At 42.1% G+C, this 24,965-nt stretch overlaps 1 protein-coding gene across 1 annotated transcript; it reads left to right on the top strand.

Moving 5' to 3' along the window:
* Positions 1-521: 521 nt before the first annotated feature.
* Positions 522-8,553, top strand: POLR2M (RNA polymerase II subunit M). Its single transcript, XM_087821265.1, has 4 exons — positions 522-707; positions 2,385-3,023; positions 5,409-5,613; positions 7,338-8,553. Exons 1-4 carry the CDS (start codon positions 595-597, stop codon positions 7,482-7,484), a joined length of 1,104 nt encoding a protein of 367 aa, XP_087677391.1. The 5' UTR covers positions 522-594; the 3' UTR covers positions 7,485-8,553.
* Positions 8,554-24,965: the final 16,412 nt, after the last annotated feature.

The raw sequence follows: 24,965 nt of genomic DNA, 5'->3' as shown, positions 1-24,965 counted from the left end.
AAAAGCTGATGGTCTCGAAGGATCCTTCCAGTTTTTAACATCTGAGGACTCCACACCATCGGCCAGGGCGGCCCAAGCCCTGTCCTGCACATTCCCCAACCTCACCGACGGCGGGCTCCACTCAGGTTTCGACTTACAGTTCGCACCTTCCCCGGCGCCCACACCCACCTTACCACTACATTGTCTTACTGTTACCTGATTAACGTCTGCCCCCTCACCACTCCGTAAGCTCCACAACCGCAGGGGCTGTTGGGGTGACGGGGGCACGGCGTAAACACTTTTTGAATCGACAGCTAAAGTGCCGCTGCACAGAGACGTGACAAACCGTGTGAACCCGCGCCCAGCCAGGAGTGACGTCACCCTCCGTCACTTCCGCCCCTACGAGCTCCTCCCGACACCCCCTTCTCCTTGTCTGTGTTTGTTTCCGGCGTTTCAATAAAGCTCGATTCGGCTCGAATAAGACCTGTCCTTCCGGGAAAATGGCGACTCCCGCTAGTGCCCCGGAGTCCCCGCCGGCCGCGGATCCGGCGCTAGCAGCGGAGGCTGCCGAGGAAGACGAGTGCCCGCCGCCTCGCCAGCTTCAGCCCCCGCAGAATGTCCTCGCTGCCCCGCGGCTTCGAGCCGCAAGCTCCCGAGGACTTGGGGCAGCGGAGTTTGGCGGAGCTGCGGGAGATGTTGAAGCGCCAGGAGAGACTTTTGCGCAACGAGTAAGCTTGGGTCCCTCCGAGTCACCGCCCGACTCTTTCGGTTCGGGCGGCCTGGGACGCGTCCCTCCCTTCCCCACCCCCGTGCCGTCGCCTGGAAGGTGACCTTGCCTCAGGCAGCTGCGGTCCTGCCCCGTGGGCGAGCGGTCGGCCTATAGCCGCAAGCCCGCCCGTCCTGGCCCGGCGCTGCCGCCCGCGGGCTTGGCTCGGGCGCGGAACCGCGGCGGAGCGTGGCAGCTCCTCCTCAGCCGCGTTGGTTTTCTTTACTCGCTAAAAATGAGGGTTTGTACCTAAATCCTTTTGTTTTCCACCCCCTGCCCAACCCTACCCTAAACCGTGCCCCAAACATCTTGCCAATTTCACCTCTAGATTCTGTTTCTACAGGAACCCTGGGATATAAAGAGTGGGATATAAAGAAGGGCTTTTTAGGCAGAGAAAGTTTGAGCCTCACTGAGTTGGTGGACTTAGTGGATTTTAGCAAGGTATATTGAACTCGATTTTAAAAGGGAGCCTCAATTAGCTTGGTGCAGGGTGCTTTGAAGGAATAAGAGGCTGAAGACAGTAGAGGTTCCCAAGAAGGAGGTTGTAAGAAAGTGAGCTGGAAAGGGGGTTGGGGAAACGACATTGGGCTTGAAATAACTTGAATAGGTAGTTGACTGAGATGGCTGAGGTTTGTAGCCTGTCTGGAGAGCCATTAATAAAAGTAGGCAAACGGGGAGTGGAATAGACCCGAGGTGGTTTTTAATTAGGGGAGCCTAGTTGACCGGAGAGTTAGAGTTAAGAGCTGGAGAAGTGGTCAGGAGGCTCAAGAAAGGAGAAAGCTAGGAAAATACAGGAATCTCACCTGGAGGGGATGTTAATAGTGGAAATTATGGGAATGAATGTAGTGTCAGAGATAATATAGGGCCTGAGATGTAACCTTCCCTCCCCATTTATTGTATGGCTAACACAAGGGGAATCAGAAAAGAAACCGTCAGCAAAAGGGACAAATGATCCCTTGGGAGCTTCTTAGTAGACACAAGTATTTTGACCTTGTGAGAATGGGTTTTTAATCTATAGCAGCAAATTAACTTTTTGGTCTCAGGACGGACCCCTTTCTACTCTTAAGACTTATTAAGTATCCTGAAGGGCTCTTGTTTTATGTGTTATATCTATTGATATTTGTCAATGTATTAGAAATTACAAGTGAGAAATCTTTAAAACACAAGAATACATAAGCTCACACATTCTATTAGCCAGCAGAACAATGGTAATCACATATCCTGTGGCTTTTGGAAGACTCCAGTGTACTCATGTGAGAAAATGAGAGTGAAAATGGCAAGTAGTGTCTTAGCATTATGGAAATACTTTGGCCTTGCAGACCCATCCACCTCCCTGCCCAGGAAGGTCTTGGAGATCATACTTTAAAAACTGTTGATTTTTGGAAAATCTTATATAAGTATTAGGTACTTAAAATACTTTTGCTGAAATTCTAATTAGATGAGACACATGACGCATATTCCCTATTCTCTCTGGATCCCCTTGTTTGGGGGTATTTGGGTAATTACAGTCCTGCTTTGGGGCAGTTGGAAGTCAGATTTTTAACTTAAAGATTGATTTTTTTTGAAAATAAGGCTTTGTCTTTATATCTCAAGTTTAAAAACATGGCTCTAATGTATTCATGTCTTTTCCATTTGACAGAAAATTCATTTGCAGATTGCCCGACAACGGTAAAAAAGTTTTAGACTCTGTTGCCAAACTGAGAGCTGCCATTGCAGAATGTGAAGAAGTTAGAGGAAAAAGTGAACTGTTTCATCCTGTTAGTTTAGACTATAAGCTAAAGCAAAAAGCAATTGCAGTTGACGTGGACGCAGATAAGGCTCAGAATTCTGACCAGATACTTGATACTTCATCACTAGTTCCTGGCTATTGTGTAGATAACATCACATCATCTAAAACAACCTCCCAACAGGGACTTGTACATTCTAGTCACAGAAGTGATGAAGAGGCTTCCCAGGTTGGGCACACAGTGAACAAGTACCCAGCTTCCACCAGCAGAGCCAGTCTGCCTTCTTCACCTGAAGCCAGTGAGCGTCTCCCTCAGCATCTTGTGTCAGGTCAAGCAGAAGATAATTCTAGCAGCTCCGACAACCTGTTTGTTGATAGGTTACAAAGGATCACAATTGCAGACCCAGATGAACAACGCACAGAAGAAAACATGAGGACTGAGAACTTGACAGGCCTTCATAGTGGGACACAGAAGAAACCTCATTACATGGAAGTGCTAGACATGCGAGCCAAAAACCCAGTGCCCCCACCACGTAAATTTAAAACCAATGTGTAAGTATCCGTGGAAACACCTGTCACAGGAACATAATATTTGTTAAACCCCCAAAATTGGGAGAATGCTTTAAGTTCAGTGGACTTTCAGTGAGAACTACTTGTAGTTAGGAATGAGCGTATTGTGGAAACAGACTGGCCTGGCTGGAGCGGAGGATTCATGTTGAAAAATACTTTAATATTTTATCCAAATAATTGAAAACATTTTAAATAGCAGATGGAGTGTTAAGATTGAGGATACTTAGCCAGTTTTTCATAATAAGCAGAATTTATTATGACATTTTTTTCAGAACCATTTTCTGGTATACAGCTCCCCCTTTGATTAGACTGTCAGCCAAAGAAAAAGCAATTGCAGGAGCTGATAGACTTTCTCAGCAAAAAATATGTGTGTGTTCACTGGATGTAGCAATGGGGACACAGAAGTAAAGATTCTGCTCATCAAAGAGTTTAGGATCTAGGCGAGGACCCAAGGCTTGCACACTTGAAAGAACATTAAACTGTAACAACTTTAGGGGAAGGAAGCTGAGGAGGGGTTAAAAAAAAAAGTGAAAACAGATTAGGGAGGGCAGGAGGGGCAAACTAACCCTGCTTCTAAATTCCTTTTCCTAGTTTTGTTTCTGAGCTTTCCAGAGAAAGAAAAGCTCTTTGAAGAGAAAAGACTATTACTTGTATGCAAATGTGACATTCAAATCTGGGAATAGCCGCTGGTACCAGTCTAGATTTACAAGGATGTAGCATTATCAGATACAAAGTCTAACCACTATTGCCTATCTTTGAAAAACTGAAGACCTCTAGTTAAAAATACCTAAAACCATTTTTATTATTATAAAGAGACTTTAAAGTTTAATCCTACCCCAATTTAACCTCAAAACATTTTATTTCTTTCATCCAGAAAACCAGGATTAATGTTACATTAATTTTTAGTTAGGAATAAAAAGTAATCTTTTGTTAAGTTAACTCTCATCTTGTGTGCAAAGAAGTGTCTTTCCTCACTGCTGGGAAGACAGGAAACCAGAAGCATAATCTAGTCAGTAAATACAACAGAGAATAATACCCTGATCCTAGTTTTGTATTAGGGCCATTCAGCTGGAAGTGGGAGTGGGGAAGGGAATAGCAGTGAGGGCTACCAAGTGTTAAGGAAATTGAAAAGAAAGCTCCCCTGTAGTTAGAGCAGGTCAGGAAAGGCTGCACCTTGCTAGTTAGCAGGCCATAGGCCGATGAGGATTGAGGGGAGAATGAGCAGCAGCGTGGAGGTTGCAAAGTGGGAAAGGTAGTGTCTTTGGCTTCTGTTTTGCTCTTCCCTTGGCCTCCTATATCTTCTGGCTCCATTACTACCTGGATGCCAGAGGCTGCCCTTCATCTACCTCTAGCTCAGGTCTTTCTAGAACTTCAGATTTACACTGCCAGTTATTTATGAAATGTGACCTATGCAGGTGTTCATGGCACTTCAGGCTTATCATGTGGAAAGTGGAACTCCTTTCTTCCCCAACTGACCTTTTCCATATTCTCTAAGTTATTAGTGTCACCTCATTTCCCCCAAGGTGTCTTCCTTTTTCCTCATCTCCTTATCGTCTAGCCATGAAGACCTGCGTAATGTATTTCCTTGACCTTTGTCGCTAATCACTCTTGCCTTCTTCCTCTCTCTCTTGGGCTATAACTATGGTCTGTTCCAGTCTCCAGTCTTAACTCTTTACCAGTTCATCTTGTCCACTGCTGCGAGAGTAAAATTTGTAAAATGCACATCGGAACCTGTTACATAGAATAGAGCTCTTCACTGTGGTCTGGACCCAGCCTGCTTCCCAGGCTTGTCTACCTTTTCTCTACTCTCTCCCTCTTGCACTTCCTGTGTGCTGTAGCCATGTGCCTCTCACTCCCAGCTGGGATGCCCTCCTCCCTCACTTACTTGGAGAGCACTATTCCAGGACTCCTCAGATTTCACCTTGAAGCTTTTCTGACAACCTCCCTGTCTCCCATTAGAACTGGCCATTTCCTTCTTCATGTTCCCATGTACCAAGTATAGATGTGAATCATGGTACCTGTGATATAATATGGGTGGGGCAAAAGTAGGTTTGCAGTTGTTTGTATGGAAAATAGTACAATAATTAATAATACAAGAAGAAACTTTTGTGTACTCACAACATGTAAACCTACTTTTGCCTCACCCTGTATTGCACTGAAACAGTTGACAAGTTTATTTCTCTCTAATACATAGTAAGCCCCTTTGCAAATGTTTTTTGAATGAAAAGGTAGCTTCAGTTAAAGTATAAGGTTTGAAGAGAGAAGGAAAGGGCAAAGAGCTACAGTTGAAGGCCACTTTTGTGTGTGCGAGTGTGGTGGATGTACGTCTATAGAAAGATGGCATAACGTAAGTTTTCCCTCCTTCAGGCTACCATCACAACAGAATGACTCATCTGGTCATGAGCAGAGAAGAGGCCCTCCTGTTTCCTCAGAGGAAAGGCGGCGCAGGGATAAGCAGCATCTTGATGACATCACAGCAGCTCGGCTGCTGCCACTACACCATATGCCTACACAGCTGCTCTCCATAGAAGAATCTTTGGCACTTCAGCAACAACAGCAACAGAGTTATGAGGTATTGAAGAGGGTTGTTTCCTGTCTGTGTGTTGGATGCTGCTTACATAAGTCAGAATTTATTTCAGGAAGATGGGATTTAACAGAAGTGATTAGGTGCTAGAGAAATGGCTGGTGGATGCCATTAGCTCTCAGATGTGTTTTCAGAGTCATGAAGTTGCTAGAACTGCAGGCAGCAGCTGGAGATGATCACAGCTACCTGCAATATCAAACTGGTATTCTCCAGGAAATGCGAGGAGACCACTGCAAAATTTCACATCTCTGAAAGCCCATGCTGGTAGGATAGTAGTAGTATCACTTCTGGTGTCTTCTACCTTGTAAAACCCATGCGAGAGCTTCTCAGTGTTGGAATCTAACCGAGAACCTTGCAAAGAGAAATGGAAATGTGGTTTCTGGTTCCCATCTCCTGCAGTACATGGGAGAGCATAAAAGGAGAGGGGGAACAGTGTTTCGTTGCCAACGGACAATTGGACACTAAGCTTAAAAATCTAATCTGCAGGCCCTTGTGAAGAGAGAAGAATCGCCAACTTATAGTGACTTAATTGAGTTTGCATAGGACTGTCTTCAAACATTTGTATGTTCTACATAGAACCTTAAACATGTATATTGACAATTTGTGTACAGAATAACGAGATGGAAGAAAGTATGTGTGAGAACCACAGTGAGAAAAGAAAGGGTTTGTTACATTTAGTAATGATTTGAGCCTCCAGGAAAACAACACCCTAACTTTCTAATATTGCTGTTAGATTTTTATCAGGTCTTACGCACCAGTTCATACAAAACCATTCTACTGTTCTGCCTTGGCTTTTAATAAAAGCTCAGTTGGCCTCGGTTGGCATTTTTAAGGCACTCCTTTTTAAAACCATTTTTTCTTCCTCTCAGTGCATTAAAATTATTGCCTACTTACAACAGTAACATTGAAGAATTGCTTTTTAAATGGTCCGTATGGTCTAAAATGCCTGTTCTAAGACATTTTTAAGTTGAATTGCACCCTACAGTTTGAAGTTGACTTTCTTGGCAGAGTAGTAGTAGTAGCAGCTCCCACTTCAGTCCTACTTTTCCATAATGTTCATGACCTGAGGGGATGGACCTAAAGAAGTTGGCACCTACCATCAGTCGGCGGTTGTATCCTGCAGTGTGTATAAGCACATTCCCAATATCTGGAATTTATTTGGACATTTTGCTGCATAGTAATTTCCATGGGGCTTTATTTGGAGAAAGATAGCGTTTTAGTATTAATCTTTTGATTTTCATTGTGGCATTGAAATATAACTCATAAGCCTAGAAGCCATGATTTAATCTAGGAAAGATGATTGTCAGTTGGAGAATCAGCACAGCATTAGTGATTTTTGACATTTGGTAGCTTGTATTATTCTGTGAATTTGTATATACACACGTGTGTGCCCACATACTTAAAAATATATCCATGTTTATAACTGTTTGTAGTGCTGAGCTGGTTACTCAGTTTCTCGTGAAGAGGTGGGATAGTTCCATGCACTTTACTAATGGACATCTGTAACTACAGCTGTAGCAGGCTGATAGCTCTCACAGCATAGCCCTGTTGTGTCTGTGTAGACGCAGCTGTCAGGCTGGTTACATTGCTGGAGAGCACTAAGTGCAGTGGCATGCCCCTTTATTTCCAATTCTGTTTAAATGACTTCCCGTTGAAAAATTGTAGGGAAAAGATGTGAGTGTGTAACTTTTTGCTTGCGTTTTATTTTAAAGGAGATGCAAGCCAAGCTCGCAGCACAGAAATTAGCTGAAAGACTGAATATTAAAATGCAGAGCTATAATCCAGAAGGGGAGACTTCGAGGAAATACCGAGAAGTAAGGGATGAAGATGACGATCAGTCCTCTGATGGTGAATTCTGAAGATGGGCATTGGGATACTCTCCTGACTCTCTGCCTGTTTAGATGTCCTTTTCTTAACATCAGACTTTCTAACAAGTATCAAGATCAGTGTCAGACGTGGAGGGAAAGAATTTTATAAAGTTACACAACGGTAGCTATAAAAATAGTTCGTCTTTCAGAAGATAACTTTCATGTACTGGAAAAGTTTAATATTTGAATATTGTGTTTAACCACATTGTATTAAAGTTTTGCAGTATGTTATGTGTTGTCTGATATTTTAGTATATAGTAGAGCACATTTTTTTCTCTAAGCCAAATGAAAGCAGGTGATTGCTTTTTTCCCTTCTTTTTACCTGTATCAAGTAGCATTTATTACATCCCTTTCAGTGAAATATTTAGTTGTCCCAGGCATCACCTAAAATGAATTAGGAAGATCTAGTTCCCTCTTCTTTTGAGTAATGAAGGGAGCGGTCTAAAGAATTTTATGCATGTTTGCCTGGGTTATTGAGGTATTGGATGTGAAATACCTAGGCAGACACAAAAAATGCTTAAATGTTTGTTTCCTCTGTCTTCCCTTGGAAGGATGTTATCTATCTTCTGGTTTCAAATAAGGAGTACAGTTGACCCTTGAACAACATGGGGGTTAGGGATGCCAACCTGCTCAGTCCAAGATTGTGTATAACTACTTATTTTAGTTGTTACTGGAGGGTGGATGGTCTTTCTAAATGACCAGCTTTGCCCAGAGTAACATGAAATACAGGAAAGCCTAAGTGACTGATGAAAGTGAAGGGAGTAGATGTTTTTATGTTTGACCTGACTTGAGTTCATTGCTCTTAGCAGATGATAGATTCAGTTTGGTAAGAAAACCAGTTTTTTTGTTTTTAAGCTACAGTTGAATTATCGTCAATACATTTCCCCCCCAAAGAAGCATACATACGTAGGCTACAGAAACCTCAATCTATATATACATGTTTATAGGGTTATATGATTGTCTCCAGAAAAAATTAACTCTTACGTTGTCAAAGATTTCTTAAATATGTTGGAGCTTTTACACAGTGTTGAAAGCAAGAATAAAATATTAATTAGAGCTACTTAAAATATTAAGGGTGATGTTTTACTGGTGCTTAATTAAATTTACTTTAAAAGAGACTTTTCATATATGTAATTTTATGGAAAATACATTTAGGTCAGATGTATTTTCTGGAGAGGAAGGGCTCAGTTCTGTATTGTGCACTTCCAGGTGCAGCTTCTGCTTTCCATCCCCCATCCCCCGCAGAAAAGCAAATTAAAACTATTGAGCTAACAGTTTCATTATTTTCAGTTTTTAAAACTCATAGTGAATGATTTCACAACATAAAATTTTGATGTTCTTTTATTATAGAATGGAATGATATATGTTATGTCTGGAAAGTTGGGTAATGTGGAAGGGTTCACATTCATACACACACAATCCCCGTAATTCTACTACCCAGAGAGAGCTTCTGTGAATACTTGGATATATGTACTTTTGCATATTTTTTCTATGCATAGCTATCCATTTATATTTTCAATTGTGCAGTCATACTATACATTAACTCATTGTCTGTTCTATATATTGTAAACATTTTTCCATATTAAGAGATTTGCATTTTAGATAGCTGCAGAATACTGCATTTTATGGGTGAACTATAACTTAAAATCAACTTAGTGTTTAACAGTTTGTTAATTATAATGTAACTGTAAATGATGCTATCAACATCTTAAAAGAATCACATCTGTACAAAATGACTTATTTCCAGAAGATCATTTTCTAGAAGTGAAATTGCTAGGTGAAAGGTAAGTTTTTGAGAATCTTGATGTATATCACTCATCAGAAAGATTGTGTCCTATCACATTCCCACTAGCAATATATCAAACAACCAGAATTGAAAATAGCTGTTTCAAATATTTGCAAATTGAATAGTTGCAGAAAAGGATTACCTGTAAAATTGGTGTTTCTTTGATTACTTAATGAAGGTTGAGTGGTTTTTTTCATATTTATTTACCATTATATACATTCTTTTGGGGATTGCAAATTCATATCCTATATTCTCTTGGAGAGTTTGTGATATATTGATTTATACGTTCTTTATAAATGAAGATGCCCATCTTTTGTTACTGTTTTAGTGTGTTACTTGCCTTTTAATATAGTTCATGGTGTTTCGATGTAGAAGTTTTTAGGATTCTACCTTTGCAGGTAGGTGAGCTTGAGCATGCCTTCCTCACCCCAAAGATAGATACATATTCATCCTTATTTCTTCTAGTACTTTTTCAAAATTTCACTTTTATACTTACCTTTAATTCAAAAGGGAATTTTTGATCCATCTCAAATTTATTTAGGGGTGTTGTATGAGGTGAGATTTAATTTTAATTTTTGCCAGTAGTTGATCAGTTGGTTTAGTTGATTTCCCCACTGATTTGTAACGCTGTCATAGAATATTTCTGTGTGTCTTTTGTGTCTTGGACCTATTTTTTTCCACACTTTTTAATAATTATGGCTTTAATTAGCATTAACATTTGGTATTACAAATCCTTCATTTTTTAAATTTTTAAAAAAATATAAAACAGGTGTTCCATTTAATGAATAAAGCAGATAGCTATCTAATCACAAACCCGATGCAGACAAGTTACTGCCAGTATTCCAGAATCTCCCTGTGTGTCCCCTCTTGCTCCCTTTTCTCCCTCCAAAGTAACTACTATCCTGACTTTATGGTAATACTTCTGTCCTCTTTAAAAAATGGTTTTACCAGTTATGTATGCAACAATATGGTTCATGTGTTTTGCTGATTATTGACTTATGAAAATGGGATCATGTATGTTTATCTGGTGCCTTTCACTCAACATTGCTTATAAGATTCATGTCATGCGTGGGTGTGGTTTATTCATTTTCATTGCTGTTTAATGTGCCATTTCATTGATGCCATTTTATTCTGTGATAGTCACTTCTATGATAGTTTCAGTTTTTGGCTATTGAAAGTAATGCAATGAGCATCTTTGTGCACATAAATTTCTATAGGGTATTTACCTAGGAGTTGAAATAGAAGGTGTGCACATCTTTATAACATTTAATATTCCCACCACACCCCATCCACCATGTGTACAGTTTCAGTTCCAGTTCATCACTTGATATAGTCAGATTTTAATTTTAGCTAATATGTTTTTACAGTAGACATTCATTTTGGTTTTCTTTTGCATTTCCCTAATTAGGAATAGCATTGAGCATCATCATATGTTTATTTGCCACTGGAGTTCTTTTAAAATTACCCATTCAAATCTTTCCTCCATCTTTCTGTTTTGTGTCAGTTGTCTTTTTCTCATTGATTTGTAGCATGTATTATTATTTTTTAGTATGTCTTTATTGATTTCAGAGAGAGGAAGGAAGAGAGAGAGAGAGAGAGAGAGAGAGAGAAAAAAACATCATTGATCAGCTGCCTCCTGCATGCCCCCTACCTGGGGATCGAGCCCACAACCTGGGCATGTGACCTGACCGGGAATTGAACCGGGATCTCCTGGATTCTAGGTCAATGCTCAACCATTGAGCCACGTTGGCCAGGCTGTAGGATGTATCCTTGATACCATTATTTTGTTATATTTGTTGTAAATATCCTTACCCTTTCTGGGTTACTTTTCATTTTCTTCATGGTGGTTTTGATGAACAGAAATTCTAAATCTTAATGGCAAGCCTATCAATCTTTTATATCTTAAGGAATCTTTGTCTATCCTGAAGTCATGAAAATATTCTCTTGCCTTTTAAAATCTTTTTAGTTAAAAAATGTTTCATAATTTTGCCTTTCCTATTACGTTTTTGATTCCACTTGGAACTTATTTATGGCTGTGTGAGGAAAGATCCTTCTGCATAGCCGCTGTCCTGGCACCATACAGTGCACTTCCTCCACATAGCAAGCGTTTGTACACGTCTGTGTTACTTTCTGGGTTCTCTCTGCGATTCCATTCATCTATTTGTGTTAATATTATACCACATTATTTATGGTAGCTTTATGATAAGGCTGGAGTAAAGCCTGTCATCCTGTTCTTCAAGAGTGGATTGGGTATCTTTGGGCTTTTGCATTTTCATATAAATTTTAGAATCAGTTCGCCTTGTTCCACCAAAAAAAAAAAAAGTGCCCTTGGTAGTGCAAATCTTCATTAATTTTCAAAAAAATGGTATTCTGTCATTAACTTTTTATTCCTAAGATTCTATATTTTGAAACTTAGGAGATTTGGACCCTTGCCATTTATAAATTAAAGTATACTAACTCAACTAGTATGACTTTTTAGTGTATACAAGTTAAATAGAAAATTCAGAACACTGTTTTAGTGTAAGTATGTATTGTGTAGTTTTGTTAGCTAGTAAGGAAGACTTAAAAATATCAAATGGAGGTTTAAAACAGGAAAATTGAGTGAATCTGCAGTCATGAACTCTTACCTTCAATTTTGAAGTGATTGGTTTAAGAGAAGGAAGTTAAGTGCTAAAGTTTGGGACTTCACCTGAACCGTGGAATATGTTATGAGGATTAACCTCATTATATAATAGTCATCTATAGGATAATACTTTTTCATATTCACAGGACCTGTCTTTAACCCACATCACATTCTCTGGGCATCTAGGAGCTGTGAGTCAGGGTGGAACGTAAATAGTTTGTGGAATTATCTCTCTTTCCTGCAACTGGGGTGTTGAGATGATTTGCCCAGGGTCACTTAGAGGCAGCCACGAATTCTGGGCACTGGGTTGCGTGGCCTTGCACATGAATACCACAAATTGAGGTTGCATGTGGGCTTTAAAAAGTGCTCGTGCTAGGCAACGGCTCAGATTACTCTTGTTATTTATCATGTCTCTGACACTAAAAAGAATAACTTTTCTCCTGATAATTTTTTGTATTTGAAATGTTTTGTTTTTAATCATCTTAGAACTGTTAGGTCATTTTGGGCACTGCTAGTATCTTCACTCTTCCCTCCTCACTAGGTAGTTGGCTGCATAAAACTTTTTGGAGAAGAAATGCAAGGAAAAGTGACATCTGTATCATAAGCTTTATCCAGAGGACCAGGTGAAATCTGGCAGTTTATCCTTTGCAGGCATCAGGAGGTTGGAGCATTAAAAGAAAGTAAAGTTGTTAGGGAAGAAAAGATTCTGTCTCTACAGAGGAAGTTGAAAGTGCCTGTGCTTAAATAAATAAAGGGATTATATATCCAGCTTTTATGGAGAGCGTACAGAGTCATCTAAGAAATATGGCAAATTGCATTATTGACTAACTCCTTGACAGGGAGGAGAAACTTAACAGCTATTATTTTAATTTCTGACTAGAGTGAGGAAGCTTTGATACTGGGCCGATGAAATAAACCTAGTGTTGGATAATACTGAACTAGAGCCAGACCACAAATCAGAAGCCATTCTGAGAGCCCAGCATAAAAGCCCAAACAATTAAAGATGATCTATTACTTCCCACATGATTTTAGAAAACTTGGAATAAAAAAAGACGCAAAAGAGAGTAAGCCACTGAAATAGCATTAGATTATTAGATTTAGGATTTAAATGCCACTATTTCCTTTGAATCCAGTGGGAAGTTAAGTACTCTCATGACTATTAAGTCTGTAAGATGAGGTCAGTGACCCCTTATCTAATGTATGGGGTATGTTTTGAGAGAACAAAATTTCAAAGTGTGGTCTTTATAGAACACTTTGAGGTTTAAAAGAGAGTCTATATGAAAACCTCATTGTAACGATGGTAACAATTATGACTGGAAGTAGTCTAGGAGGCACCTTTTGGCATACGAAATAAAATGTTCTAAAATCACCACCATATGAAACTCTTAATTTAGTGTTAAAATTAACTGAGAACAATGGAGACTCCCTGAAAAAGCTGTTTTGACAAGGGGAAATTAGGACATTAAGCTAAAGACAGACCAAGCTTCGCATGGAAAACTTTCACATTATTAAGGTGAAAGAATGAGAGTAGTAAATCAAGTCCTTCCTCAGAGCAAACAGAAATGCTCCTTAAAAGACAGAGGCTCAGCTTGGTGCTTATAAATTTTGTCTGAAAATATTGCTAGTAAATACATCAGTTCTCTTAATCAGTACCATGTATATGTGTATTGAATTAAAGAGCTCTTTTAGTGATTCTGTTATAAAAATAAAAGCATATCTTCTATTGATTATATTTTTAATAAAAAATATTTCTTCTCCCCTTTGGCTACATTTAGTAGGGTCAAAATGAAGCACATTAGGAAACAGTACCTGGCAATAGAAGGCAAGTCTCATCTCCGATTAGCATTTTTAGTTCTTAGGGAGGGAAGCTTAGATATCATTTGTTTTGCATTCTGTAAATGGGGAAACTGAGGCATAGAGAGGCATGGAGACTTGCCTATGGTTGTGCATGCTGCTGGTTCTGACAGAGCCAACTCTCTCTGCTCTACCTTATGCTCTTTGCTTAATGTGGAGTCTACTGAAAATTAATTCTATAACTTATTTTTGCATAATTACAGAAAAAGCACAGGGCCAGAAATCTATTTTCTAATTTTAAAACTATAGAAATGTATAATTTCCTTAGGTAGTCTTAACTACTGAAACCAGGTTCAGTTTACTACTGAAACAAAAATGGATAATGTATAAAGAAATAAAGTAAAATAAAAATGGGTGACGTACTGCTTATTACTTATAAGTGTGACCCTAGTTTTCCTTTTCATTGCCTGACTTGTTCCATTCTGAATGTCCCCACTTTTACAACACAAACCTCCCAGCACCCCTTTGGTGACATCTCTGTCTTAGCACCCTCACAAATGGTGGAGAGTCCGTGTGTCTTGATAATTCCGTCGAGTAGCACTGCTCAACGCTCCCTCAATGTTCTCATCATTTCTTCAGTAGGAAAGTTTATTTCAGGCTTGCAGACTGTGCAGGCCAAAAGCAGGAACTGGGTAATTATGGGCAGGAAGGCAGCATGGTGTCCCTGGTTCAGTGTCTTGCCACCTCCAATCTAGGGCTGCCATGATTTCCACTGGGGGAAAAAAATCTATTTACTGTCAGAGTTCTTTGTTAAAATACACATGATCCTGCAGGCAGCAAAACATCAATAAATGCTTATTAATCTCTCAGCGCACGTCGGCTCATTAGATAATTAGGAAAGTTGGGCTGACGGGAGTGAGAGATGGGACGGGCATGTTTGGGGGAGAAGGGGAAGGCAGAGAGGAATGGGGAAGGGCAAGGACATGGACAGGGAGTAGGCCTGGATGGACCCTGAACAAGGGCAGGGGGAACACAGCTTGGAAAAATTGTCTTTATCTCACTGTCTTCAACTCCTCCCATTTTCTCTTGAATTTGCTTCACTCTCAAGGCTTGCTCCCAACGTTCTCCTGAAAAAGGTCCCCAATGGCCTGCACGCTGCAAAATTCAGTAGCCTCGGTCCTACTTTTTCCCCACCTGCCGGAGCCCGTGGCCTGGCCGATCGCTCCCTCGCTCTTGAAAGGTCCTTTTTCTTGCCTTCTGGAGAGTCAGCGGCCGCTGCCTCTTGGTCTGCTTTGCAGGGTCCTTCTCATCCCCGTCACTAAACACTGGAGTGCCCAGCCCAGCGTTTTCTCCTTGAGCCCCTTCTCCGCCTTCGCTCACTCCTGTGGTCACCTCACCCGGCCTGTGGTTTTAAATACTGTTGGTACATCACGACTCCTAAGCTTACATCTCCAGCTCTGAATTCCAGTTTCACACTCAGCTGCAACAAACGTGCTCTGAGGAGAGCCCTGGGCTCTTGGGCTACGAGTCGGGATATATTGGTGGTGGTGGGAGCACCAAAATTCTTGTTTTGCTTTTAACAAATTGAATACCCTTGGCCCAGTCACATAGCTTCTTGGAACTTTAGTGTTTCGGTTTCTACAATGAGAGAGTTGGACCTGGTCAGCAGCTCCCAAATGTATGCCTTAAAGCAGAAATCCCGAGGAACGTGGGATGTGGTCGTCAAATGGGCTAGCACGCTGTGTGGCCCGGATTGTTGCAGGGGCCTCCCACCTGGTCTCCCTGCTCCTCCATGCTACGGTGGGTCTCAACACAGCAGGCAGCAGGGTTTTTTTTAAAGGACATCATCAGATCAGGTCATTTCTCTGCTCAAATCCCTTCAGTGGCTCCCATCTCATTCAGAATAACGATGACCTATAAAACCCCACTGGAGCCCACCTGGGTATAGGACAGGAGCACTCTACTCCAGCCACACGGGCCTCCTTGCAGTCGCTGTAGCATGTCAAGACTGGTCCCACTTACGGCCTTCACGCAGCTGTCCTCTCTGCCTTGAACGTCCTTTGCCCGCATGTCAGTGGGGCTGGCTCCTCATTTCCTGCAAGTATCCATCCAAGTGGCACCTTGTCAGGGATGGCAATGAATGTAAAATAAGCCCCTTTAGTTCTTCACTTTCTCCAGAGAATTGTATATTTTCCTCTTGGTTTATTGTCTGACTTCTCCCTCTAGAATATGAGGGCAGGCATTTTTATTTGTTTTGTTTATTGCTATGTCCCCAGTGGCCTAGAACAATGCCAGAAATCGTGGGCATTCAATATTTTGATGAATGAATGAATGAGAGGAGAATATGGGAAGGTGGGGAGAGGAAGCAAGAGCTTGGGAGCCATCTCCACGCACGCCCAAGTGCCTCTGCAGTTCTTCGTGCCATTGTACTGCTAACACAGAGCAACGCGTGGCTTAGGACATGATTTCACATCGGTGGTGTCTCTTGCTTCTAAGCGCCCAGAGAAGTAGGTATTATTATTCCAGCATTTTCCGGAGAAGAAACCTGAGAGTCAGCAAGGTAGTGACTTCTTTTCACAGTCACTCACTAGTAAGACCTGTCTTTGTTTTTCTATAATTCGGGTGTCCTTTTCAGTTTCCCATGCTCCTCTCCTATTTGTCCGGTTTGCTTGAATTCCAGACGGCCAGTGCCTGGCTCTCCCTGGGGGCTGGAGAGAATGGAGTGTGGGAGGAACCCTAGACTGTGTCACCAAAGCTTTGCGCTGGGCCATGGGTGGACCCTCCCCGTTGGTCCTCACAGAAGTGCTATGGCAGGCTGTGCCTGTCACAGGTATTTTTCTTAATGAGAAGGGAAACAGCCCAAGTAACAGGTCTTCTCTAGCTGGCTTCCTCCCAGGTCTTTGCTTCTAGCTTCTATGGCCACTGCCTCGCCCCACAGGGCTGCCAGCACTTAGGCCCCGGCCTGAGCCAGCAGCTCAGACCCACCACTTACTCCAGGGTAATGGGCAAGTTACTCAACTCCTTAGCCTCTTCATCTGAAAAGTGGAAACGACAATAATAGTATCCTGATCTCAGGCTTGTCGTGAGGATGAGATGGTCCTAAGTTTACAACAACTGTTAGCTGTGCTTCTCCCTGCTTCCAGCCTGGCTCCCTGGGGAGGGATCCATTCAACATCTGTCCACCCCCACCCTCTGAATCGCTGCCTCGTAAAAGGGAACGGAAGAGTCAGGGGGTCCACTGGAACCCTTCCACAGGCATGGCTTTGCCCTTGCTCCTCAGGAGGGACCTTAATTTCACATGTCACAGGGGGAGCAGCATTCAAAGAGGAAGAACTAGACACTCCTACAGGAATGGGGGCTGTTCTGTCACATTGTGGTCCCTAAATTTGGGAGCCAGGGTGGGAGGGATCGGGTTCCAGGAAGAGATCGGGTCTGAGGGATGACAACATATCCCTTAGGTTTGGACTTGGGCCCGTGGGGTCCTGCAGGAGATCTGCAGACATACGGACTGGACTATTGGATAGGCAAGCCTGACCCTTGGGAGAGAGCTCAGGACTGGAAACCAAGGAGAGCTCGCTCCCTGTGGAGGAGGTGGTTGAAGCCTCTAGGTCAGATGCCCAAGGTGAACACAGAGCAGGAAGGGAAAGGACCAGGGCCAGAACCATGGGAAGTGTAAGAGAGATTGGGCAGGTGCAGGTCTGACATGTAGCCAACTCACGCTGGACCCAAATCCTGCCCTTATGGACCTATAGAGTGGCCACATACATAACTAATTTTTATCTAAGGTTGACAGAGCCAGGTGACTAAAAGAGACCAAGGGCCTCATTCCCAGGCACGGAGGCCAGGAAGACTCTACGAAGGAGGGTGCTTGAACTAGGCTTTGAACCATGAGGGGGGTGTGGATTGGCAGGATTGAGAAATGGTTAGACACAGCATCATTAAAGGTAAGGAGGTAGGAAATTCAGGACGTCTAGTTAATATCTGGCCAGAGGTACTCAGAAAGTAATGTGGAATTGGATTTGAATTCCAAAGCATTTATTTCATTTAGTGTAATAGTCTCCAGGTCCATCCATACTGTCCCAAAGGGTACGAGATTCTTCTTCTTTACAGCTGCATAGTGTTCCACGGTGTAAATGTGTCACAGCTTTTTTATCCACTCATCTACTGATGGGCACTTGGACTGTTTCCAGATCTTAGCCATTGTAAATTGCACTGCTATGAACATAAATTCTTTCTGATTAGTGTTTCAGGATTCTTAGGATATATTTTTAGAAGTGGGATCACTGGGTCAAAAGGCAGTTCCATTTTTGTTCTCACTTATATGTGGAATCTAAAGAACATACTAAACTGATGAACAAATAGATTCAGTGACATAGAAGCGTGGAACAGATCGACAAATCTCAGAGGGAATCTGGGGGTGGGAGGTTGGGTGGGGAGAGGTTAACCAAAGAATTTATGTGCATATATGCATAACCCATGGACACAGACAATAGTGTGGTGAAGGCCTGGGGTGGGGAGTGGGTGCAAGGTGGAGGGGGTCAATGGAGAAAAAAGGGGACATCTGTAATATTTTCAACAATAAAAAATAAATAAAAACCAAACGAAGGCAAAACAAAAGAATTTTTAAAAATATGTGCCACACATTGAGGTTTAGGAAGACTTTGAAATGTATACTATTTTTGCAGACACTGAGATGGAGAGCAGTGTGCAGAACATCTATTAGGGAGAGCTCCTGAAAGAAACACCTGTGAAAGGGAAGAGATGGAAGCAGGATCAGCATGGAATAAGCTGAGATGTGCTGGGGCCTCACTGAAGACCTCAGGTGACCTCATAGGGAGCTCGGGAGCCTGTATGGCCCTGCAGAGCAGTTTCCTCATGGGAGGTCTAGTGGGTTGGTTAGTAGCCCCAAAAAGATATGTCCAAGCCCTAACCCTTGGTACCTGTGTGAATGGGACCTTGTTTGCAAATGTAATTAAGTTAAAGATCTTGAGATGAGATCATCCTGCAATTAGGATGAGCTAATGACCAGTGTCCTCCTAAGAGAAAGAAGAGGGAGATGTGACTCTCAGACACCCACAGAGAAAGCCATGCAAACACAGAGGTGGAGATTGGAGCTATGCACCCACAAGCCAAGGAATGCCAAGGGTGGCCTGCAGCCACCAGGAATGAGGGGAGAGGCCTGGAGTAAAATCTCTCTCAGAGCCTCCAGCGGGAACCAACCTGTTGATTTCAAGCTTCTAGCCTCCAAAACTGTGACAGAATAGATTTCTGTTGTTTTAAGCTTTTTGTTACCTTGTGGTGATTTGTTATGGCAGCCCTAGAAATGAATGCAGGAGGCCAGGCCTTTTTACCATGTACCATCAGTCACTGGATGTGGACTGTCCCTGAAGGGAAGCATGACCTTGGGTGAGCCAGTTTTCTTCAGTGGGGCCAAGCTGCAGAGGCCTGACAGCTGAGGGCCCTTGTCTGGCAGCCCCCCCAGCAGCCTGGGGAACGTGCTCTTCATTTCTAAAGGGGATCTGGGCAATACATCATAGAAGTCACTTCTCTGTCCCTCAGTTTTCCCACCCACATAATGGGAATAACAATAAGACCCATCTCATAAGGTTGCTAGGAGACAAAATTAGATAACATTTATTGAGCACTCACTGTATATAAGCCAGGCAGGCCTGTACACGAGTTCGTACTTGTATGTTGCCAGTGTATTTATTGTAAGCACCCAGTCAACAGTAGCTGCTATCACACAGGGTGTGCCCCAGGCCACACAGCTGCCAGAGACGGGATTAGAACCCAGATTTCCTGACGCTCAGGCAAAGGCCCTTGGTCTGTAAAAGGCCTCCCTTTTTCGGCATGTACCCAATCAGGTCTTCTCATGACACTGATAGTATTTTTATGCATGAAACAAAATGTGTGCTTCCCGAAAGAAATGTTCCTTTGCATTGCTAGTTGAAGGCAGAGCTTCGAGTCGTCTGAAATTCAGCCACACTCTCCCATGCTGACTCTGTGTGACCAAAGACATTAATTTGCAAGACAGGCTGGGGCAGGAGGGGCAGCTGGGGCTGGGCACAGGTCCCTGCTGCCTACAGCTAATTGGCTCCGCAGGCCCCGCGTCCCAGCATCTGCTGACATGGCATTCCTGAGACGTGGGGAGAGGCCAGACACTATCGTTTTAGAGAGGACAAATTGAAGGACAGCGAGATTAGCCGATTTGCCCTCTTAATTATGTGGTGAGCTAGAGATGGAGCCAAGAATTGAATCCAGATTTCTTAAGTCCCAGATGGGTTTTTTCATCAGGAGGTCTTGCCACATTCCTTGCCTTGGAACTGCCCCCTCTCTGGATCCCAGAAACATACCTGGGTTGAGTTCAGGGGGGTGGGTGTCTCTGTGTTACCACTCCCTTCACATTTCACTGATTCTTAACGAGAAAACGCTCTTACCCTTAAAAAGGGTCACTTAATTGAGAATAGCATAGATGATGTACAGATTTCTTAAATGCTCTTAACCACATCTATTTTTCAGGAATTTTGGCTCAGTACATTTGACCCATGCATCTCTTTCCAGAAGAATTTGCATACAGAAGCATTGCACATGTAATTAATGTTAAAAGGAGTTTTCTTTTCTATTAAAAGACAAAGATAAAATTCCCATTGATACCATCTGAGACCAGGAAGGGACAGTGGCCATACAGAAATTTCCCTCTGCATCCCTCTGCCCCCAGAGGGCACCTTAAGAGCAATATGATGGGCTTTCACCACTAGGGGGCTCAGCCTGAATTATACACTTAAACGTGTTGTTCGAGTACAGCTGTATCCATTTCCAGATTTCCAGGCAAAGTTAGCTTCCCAGCAAGGTAATTGCCACAAATCACTGTTACTGTTGACTTTAGGTACATCAGATACATATCCTGCTATGTGCTCCTCCCCCAACTAGATTCCATATTTCGAAAGTATGGACTACACAAGAAACAAAACCAGCTTGCTAACTTTGATCTGTTTTTGGTGACTCTTCTTGTGAAACCACCAAGGTGAAGGCCATCCTGCGAAGCCACTTGCGGTCTTTCTGCCTGGTCCCTACGTCAGCTCCCCTGTCCCAGTCTGGGTCTTCTTTGGAAACAGACACGGTTTCCTCTTCAAGTCTCCCGGTGCTGGTGGCAGGGGGGTGTTCAGTCATTCTTTCCTTCAAAGAGCTATAAAGTTCTTAAAGACAGTAAACGGCTAGTTGGTTTGTTCCATCATTCATTCATTCATTCATTCATTCATTCATTCATTCATTCATTCATGTGATGTTTACTGACACCTACTACATACCAGGCACTGAGAGACTGTAGGGCTAATTCCTTGACCCCTTGCAATGAACTGTCTAGTGGAGAATACTAATAATGACAAGTGTGGGAAGTGGGACGGAAGGGTGCTGTGGAAGTAAGCCTGAATTCTAATCACCACCCCCCAAAAAAGTGTTAACTGCTCCCTTCACTCTCTTCCACTCAAAGGAGACCACATCTTGCTAAAATTATTACAACACATCACCAGATGATGCTGTGTTATCTCAACTATTGGGTTTTAAAGGGCGTTCCCTTTGGGCTCCACTTGAAGCAAAAATAAATATATTAGCAAGAGAACAGTAAGAGTGCCCTGAGGAAGAGTCCTGGGCTCTTATATCAAGATATATTTGGTGGCAGGGATGAGGAGAGTGGGGAGAGGATAGTGCGAGGGTTGTTCCTGCTTTGCTATTAACAAATTGAATGCTTGGCCAAGTCACTTAACTTCTGGGGATTTAAATTGTCCATTTTCTAAAATGGCATTGGACCTGGTCAGCATCTCCCAAAATGTGTCTGTTAAAACAGCAATCCTGAGAAAAATGAAATTTGGAGGTCAAATGGGTTGGGGAAATGGGGCATAATCTCTGCCCCCCTTCACTCACTGTCCCACGGGAATTCAAAATCACCTTAGTATATTAAAGATTTTGATGGGCCCTAGAGTACAAAGCCTATTTAACTTTATTTAACTCAGCATTTCCCAGATGTATTTGCCTGGAGATCCAATTTTATGTACTACCTATTAATATAGAAATGTTAGACTAGATGTTCATTGAAAAACCAATAAACATTTATTGAGCGCCTACTCTGTGCTAGGAAGTTACCTCTTGGGCTGCATTACGTCAGTTTATGAATCTTATGATTTAATCAAATGAACAGTGGAGATGGAGATTTTTTTCTACAGATAACACCTTCTAATTAATCTGCCCACAGTTCCCAGGAGTGCCTTCCTTCCTCCCAGAGGGCACTGTTTAGTATCATTAGTGGTTTTGCACATTAGTGCCAATTTTTTCCTTCACATTGTATTAGAGTTCAAATCAGACTTAATTCTTTTAAATTAATATAGCTAACAGCTGAGGGTAAGCAGTGTTAACCTGGCGCTAGTCTTAACTGCCCATCAGATCCTAGCCCAGAGGACTGAACCAGCTTTCAGATGTGCAAGACTTTTCAGGAATGTTCCTAGAAACTTCATTTACTCCTGCTTTCTTTCTTTGGGTTCTAGGTGCTTTAATAATCTGGGCAAAATTCTGTTAGTTTTGGAAAGAAGGATCTTTTAGTACATGTTTCTTTTGTACAGCTGATTATCAACAAAATCCTTATCTGGTCAGCCCAGACATCCACTCATTTTGTCTCTGACACCTTCACACAAAGGGAAAGGGCATCATATGTCTTTAAAATATTCTCCCTCTTCTCTTGTTCTGTAGAAACTTTAGGAAGTGAGTTTTGACAGAGAGCCTAATTTCCTTTCTTTTAAAGTCATCTTACTTTAGATTAAAAAAAAAAAAGAGAGGGGGTATATGAGAGTGAGGGAGAGGAAGGAATGAAAGGGCTCATAGTGAGAAATTCCATTGCTTGTTCTAACTTTGCCTTATCTAACATTAAAAAACAGAATAGGCAGGAAGTTAGAATCTGCAAGTTAGGCATTCTAAAATCTGGATTCTGTGTTCTTTTTTATTCTCTGAAATGGACTCGAGGCTGCTGATTGCAATGCCTAAGTGATAGCTGCTGATAAATATTATCTTTGCGGAGAGGTAGGGCATCATCATATGTCAAGTCTGCAGACTAATTTTTAATGCAAGCCCAGCAGATTTTTGTGGACATGGGCCAGGAATTTTAATGAAAGAAAACATCAAAGATGCAGAAGAAATGAGAATATTAGTCAAGGAAGATACACAGCGATGCTCTCTGATAACCCCTGTTATTGACATTAGAACTCTGTGGGAGCAACTTAAATAAACATCTGGACACCGAGTTTAGACATTTTCAGTGACAAACCCCAGACAGATCTTTTCGACTTGCAATAATAAATATTTCAGAGGCTATATGAATCAACCGAAAATCCTGTTTTCAATTATTCTCGTTTTATAAATAGAGCATAGTTAATTATTCAAGTATAGAATTTCTTTTGAAGATTAGGTGAATTTTATATTTCCTTTGTCCATGTTATACTTCAGTTTTATTATTCATATCAAATTTATGTCTGTGTGTTCAAAAATAATATAGTTGGCTTGCCAGATACTATTAAATCAGAATCCAGCTGAGCTTGATTTTTTTATTGTTTTATTTTCAGCAAAGACTATTTTACAGCCCCCAGCACTGCTGTTCTGCGAGCTTGTTCAGCATGACCAGCCCCAGTGAAGGACACCAGTGGTAATAAAAGGGGAAGACGGACTCCCTAGGTCTTCTTACCAAATTTCTTTCATTCTTTGGAGTCATATGGCCATTAGTTAGTCGGGTAGGAACCAGGAGGACAGGGTGCTGATAATACATCAAGAGAGGCAAACTTTATGAAAACCTTGACTGAAGTAAAGCTAGCTATGGAGTCTGTGGGCAAAGCTGCTCCAATGGCCCCGTTGATTGCTATTGCCCATTTTATAGTAGGAATACAGGCTTTCCCCTAAAGGTTGAAAATAAGAAAGAGAGATGTGATGAATTGCATGTATTACCTCCAGAGAGCCAAAGCTCTCATGCATTAAAAGTTAGCATCTGCGGTGGACAGCCCCCGAAGTTTAGAACCCGCTCTGGGGGCTGTCTTGGTTAGGCGTTGGCTTAATACCTAGTGCAAGCTTGTTGCATGGCGCTTACTGAGTGTACTTGGTGAAATCGTCGGGTACAGCCTTGTTCCTCCCCACCCTGACCAGACTGCAAACTCCTGGGCTGGGACTAGCTAGCTCATCAGTGGGTTGGGCACAGGGGATGCCCTTTTAAAGTGCTTTAAGAGGTCTCAGTTTTGCCTCTGGTAATTTTGGAAGGAGAAAGCTTTTGACAGGCCACAGTGTCTCCATTTGTCCAGTTTTAGATCCAGGGCGTGATAATCATAGTAAACATTCATTGAGCTCTCACTCAATACAAAGTCCTGTATTAGGAGCTACATTAAAGAAATGCATGTGTCTAGTATAAAAAGTCAAACAACTAGAAGGTTTGTAATGAAAAACAGCTATTTCCTCTCCAATCCCACCCTATCCCTAAAGCAGCTACTTTAGTTGTTTCTCGGTTACTTATCTCCAGATTTCTGAATACTGTGCTTATGGTGCCATTGTCCAATTTTTCAAATAGACTATCCACTGAATGAAGAGTGTGATTTAGTTTCTAACCTCCATCCACCCTCTCCCATTTCTACCCCTCTCACCCTTCCCATTTTGTTGTTGTTGTTAATCCTGTTAAAAAAAACTGAGGATATTTTTTCCATTGATTTTTAGAGAGTAGAAGGGAGGGAGGGGGAGAGAGAGAGAGAAACATTGATGTGAGAGATCCATCTGTTGGTTGTCTCCTGCACGGGCCCTGATTGGGGCCTGGAATCAAACCTGCAACCCAGGTATGTGCCCTTGACTTGGAATCAAACCCTGGACCCTTTGGTGCATAGGCCGATGCTCTGATCACTGAGCCACACAAGCCAGGGCCTCCCAATTTTTGATTAAATATTCAGTGTCTACATTATAATGACTATAAACAGTATTTTCTATTGACAGTGTTTTCAAAGTATTGTAAGATTCCATGACTTCACTTTGCTTTGGGATTTATAATCACTTTATTTATTTGTTTGCCTGACTTTCATATGTGCCTAGAAAAGGAAATCTCAAATTTTCGAAATCTCCTCTTATATTGTCAAACAGATAAAATAAACATCAGTTCTCTTTTACTTGGAGCCTTCCCTGCTAAAACTCCTGTCCCACTCTACTCTGGCTGACTGGTCTCTTGGTCTGCCACATGGTGTCTTCTGAGACTTCCCTTCAC

This window comes from Miniopterus natalensis, chromosome 1 (genome assembly GCF_054644295.1).
Source record: "Miniopterus natalensis isolate mMinNat1 chromosome 1, mMinNat1.hap1, whole genome shotgun sequence".
NCBI lineage: Eukaryota > Metazoa > Chordata > Mammalia > Chiroptera > Miniopteridae > Miniopterus > Miniopterus natalensis.
Note: the sequence above shows the minus strand (reverse complement) of the source record. Positions and strands in the feature narration are given on the sequence as shown.

Coding starts and splice junctions, on each gene's coding strand:
- POLR2M (XM_087821265.1), top strand. CDS start 595: ATGTCCTCGCTGCCCCGCGGCTTCGAGCCGCAAGCTCCCGAGGACTTG. Junction 708..2,384: donor GAGAGACTTTTGCGCAACGA/GTAAGCTTGGGT, acceptor TCCATTTGACAG/AAAATTCATTTGCAGATTGC. Junction 3,024..5,408: donor CGTAAATTTAAAACCAATGT/GTAAGTATCCGT, acceptor TCCCTCCTTCAG/GCTACCATCACAACAGAATG.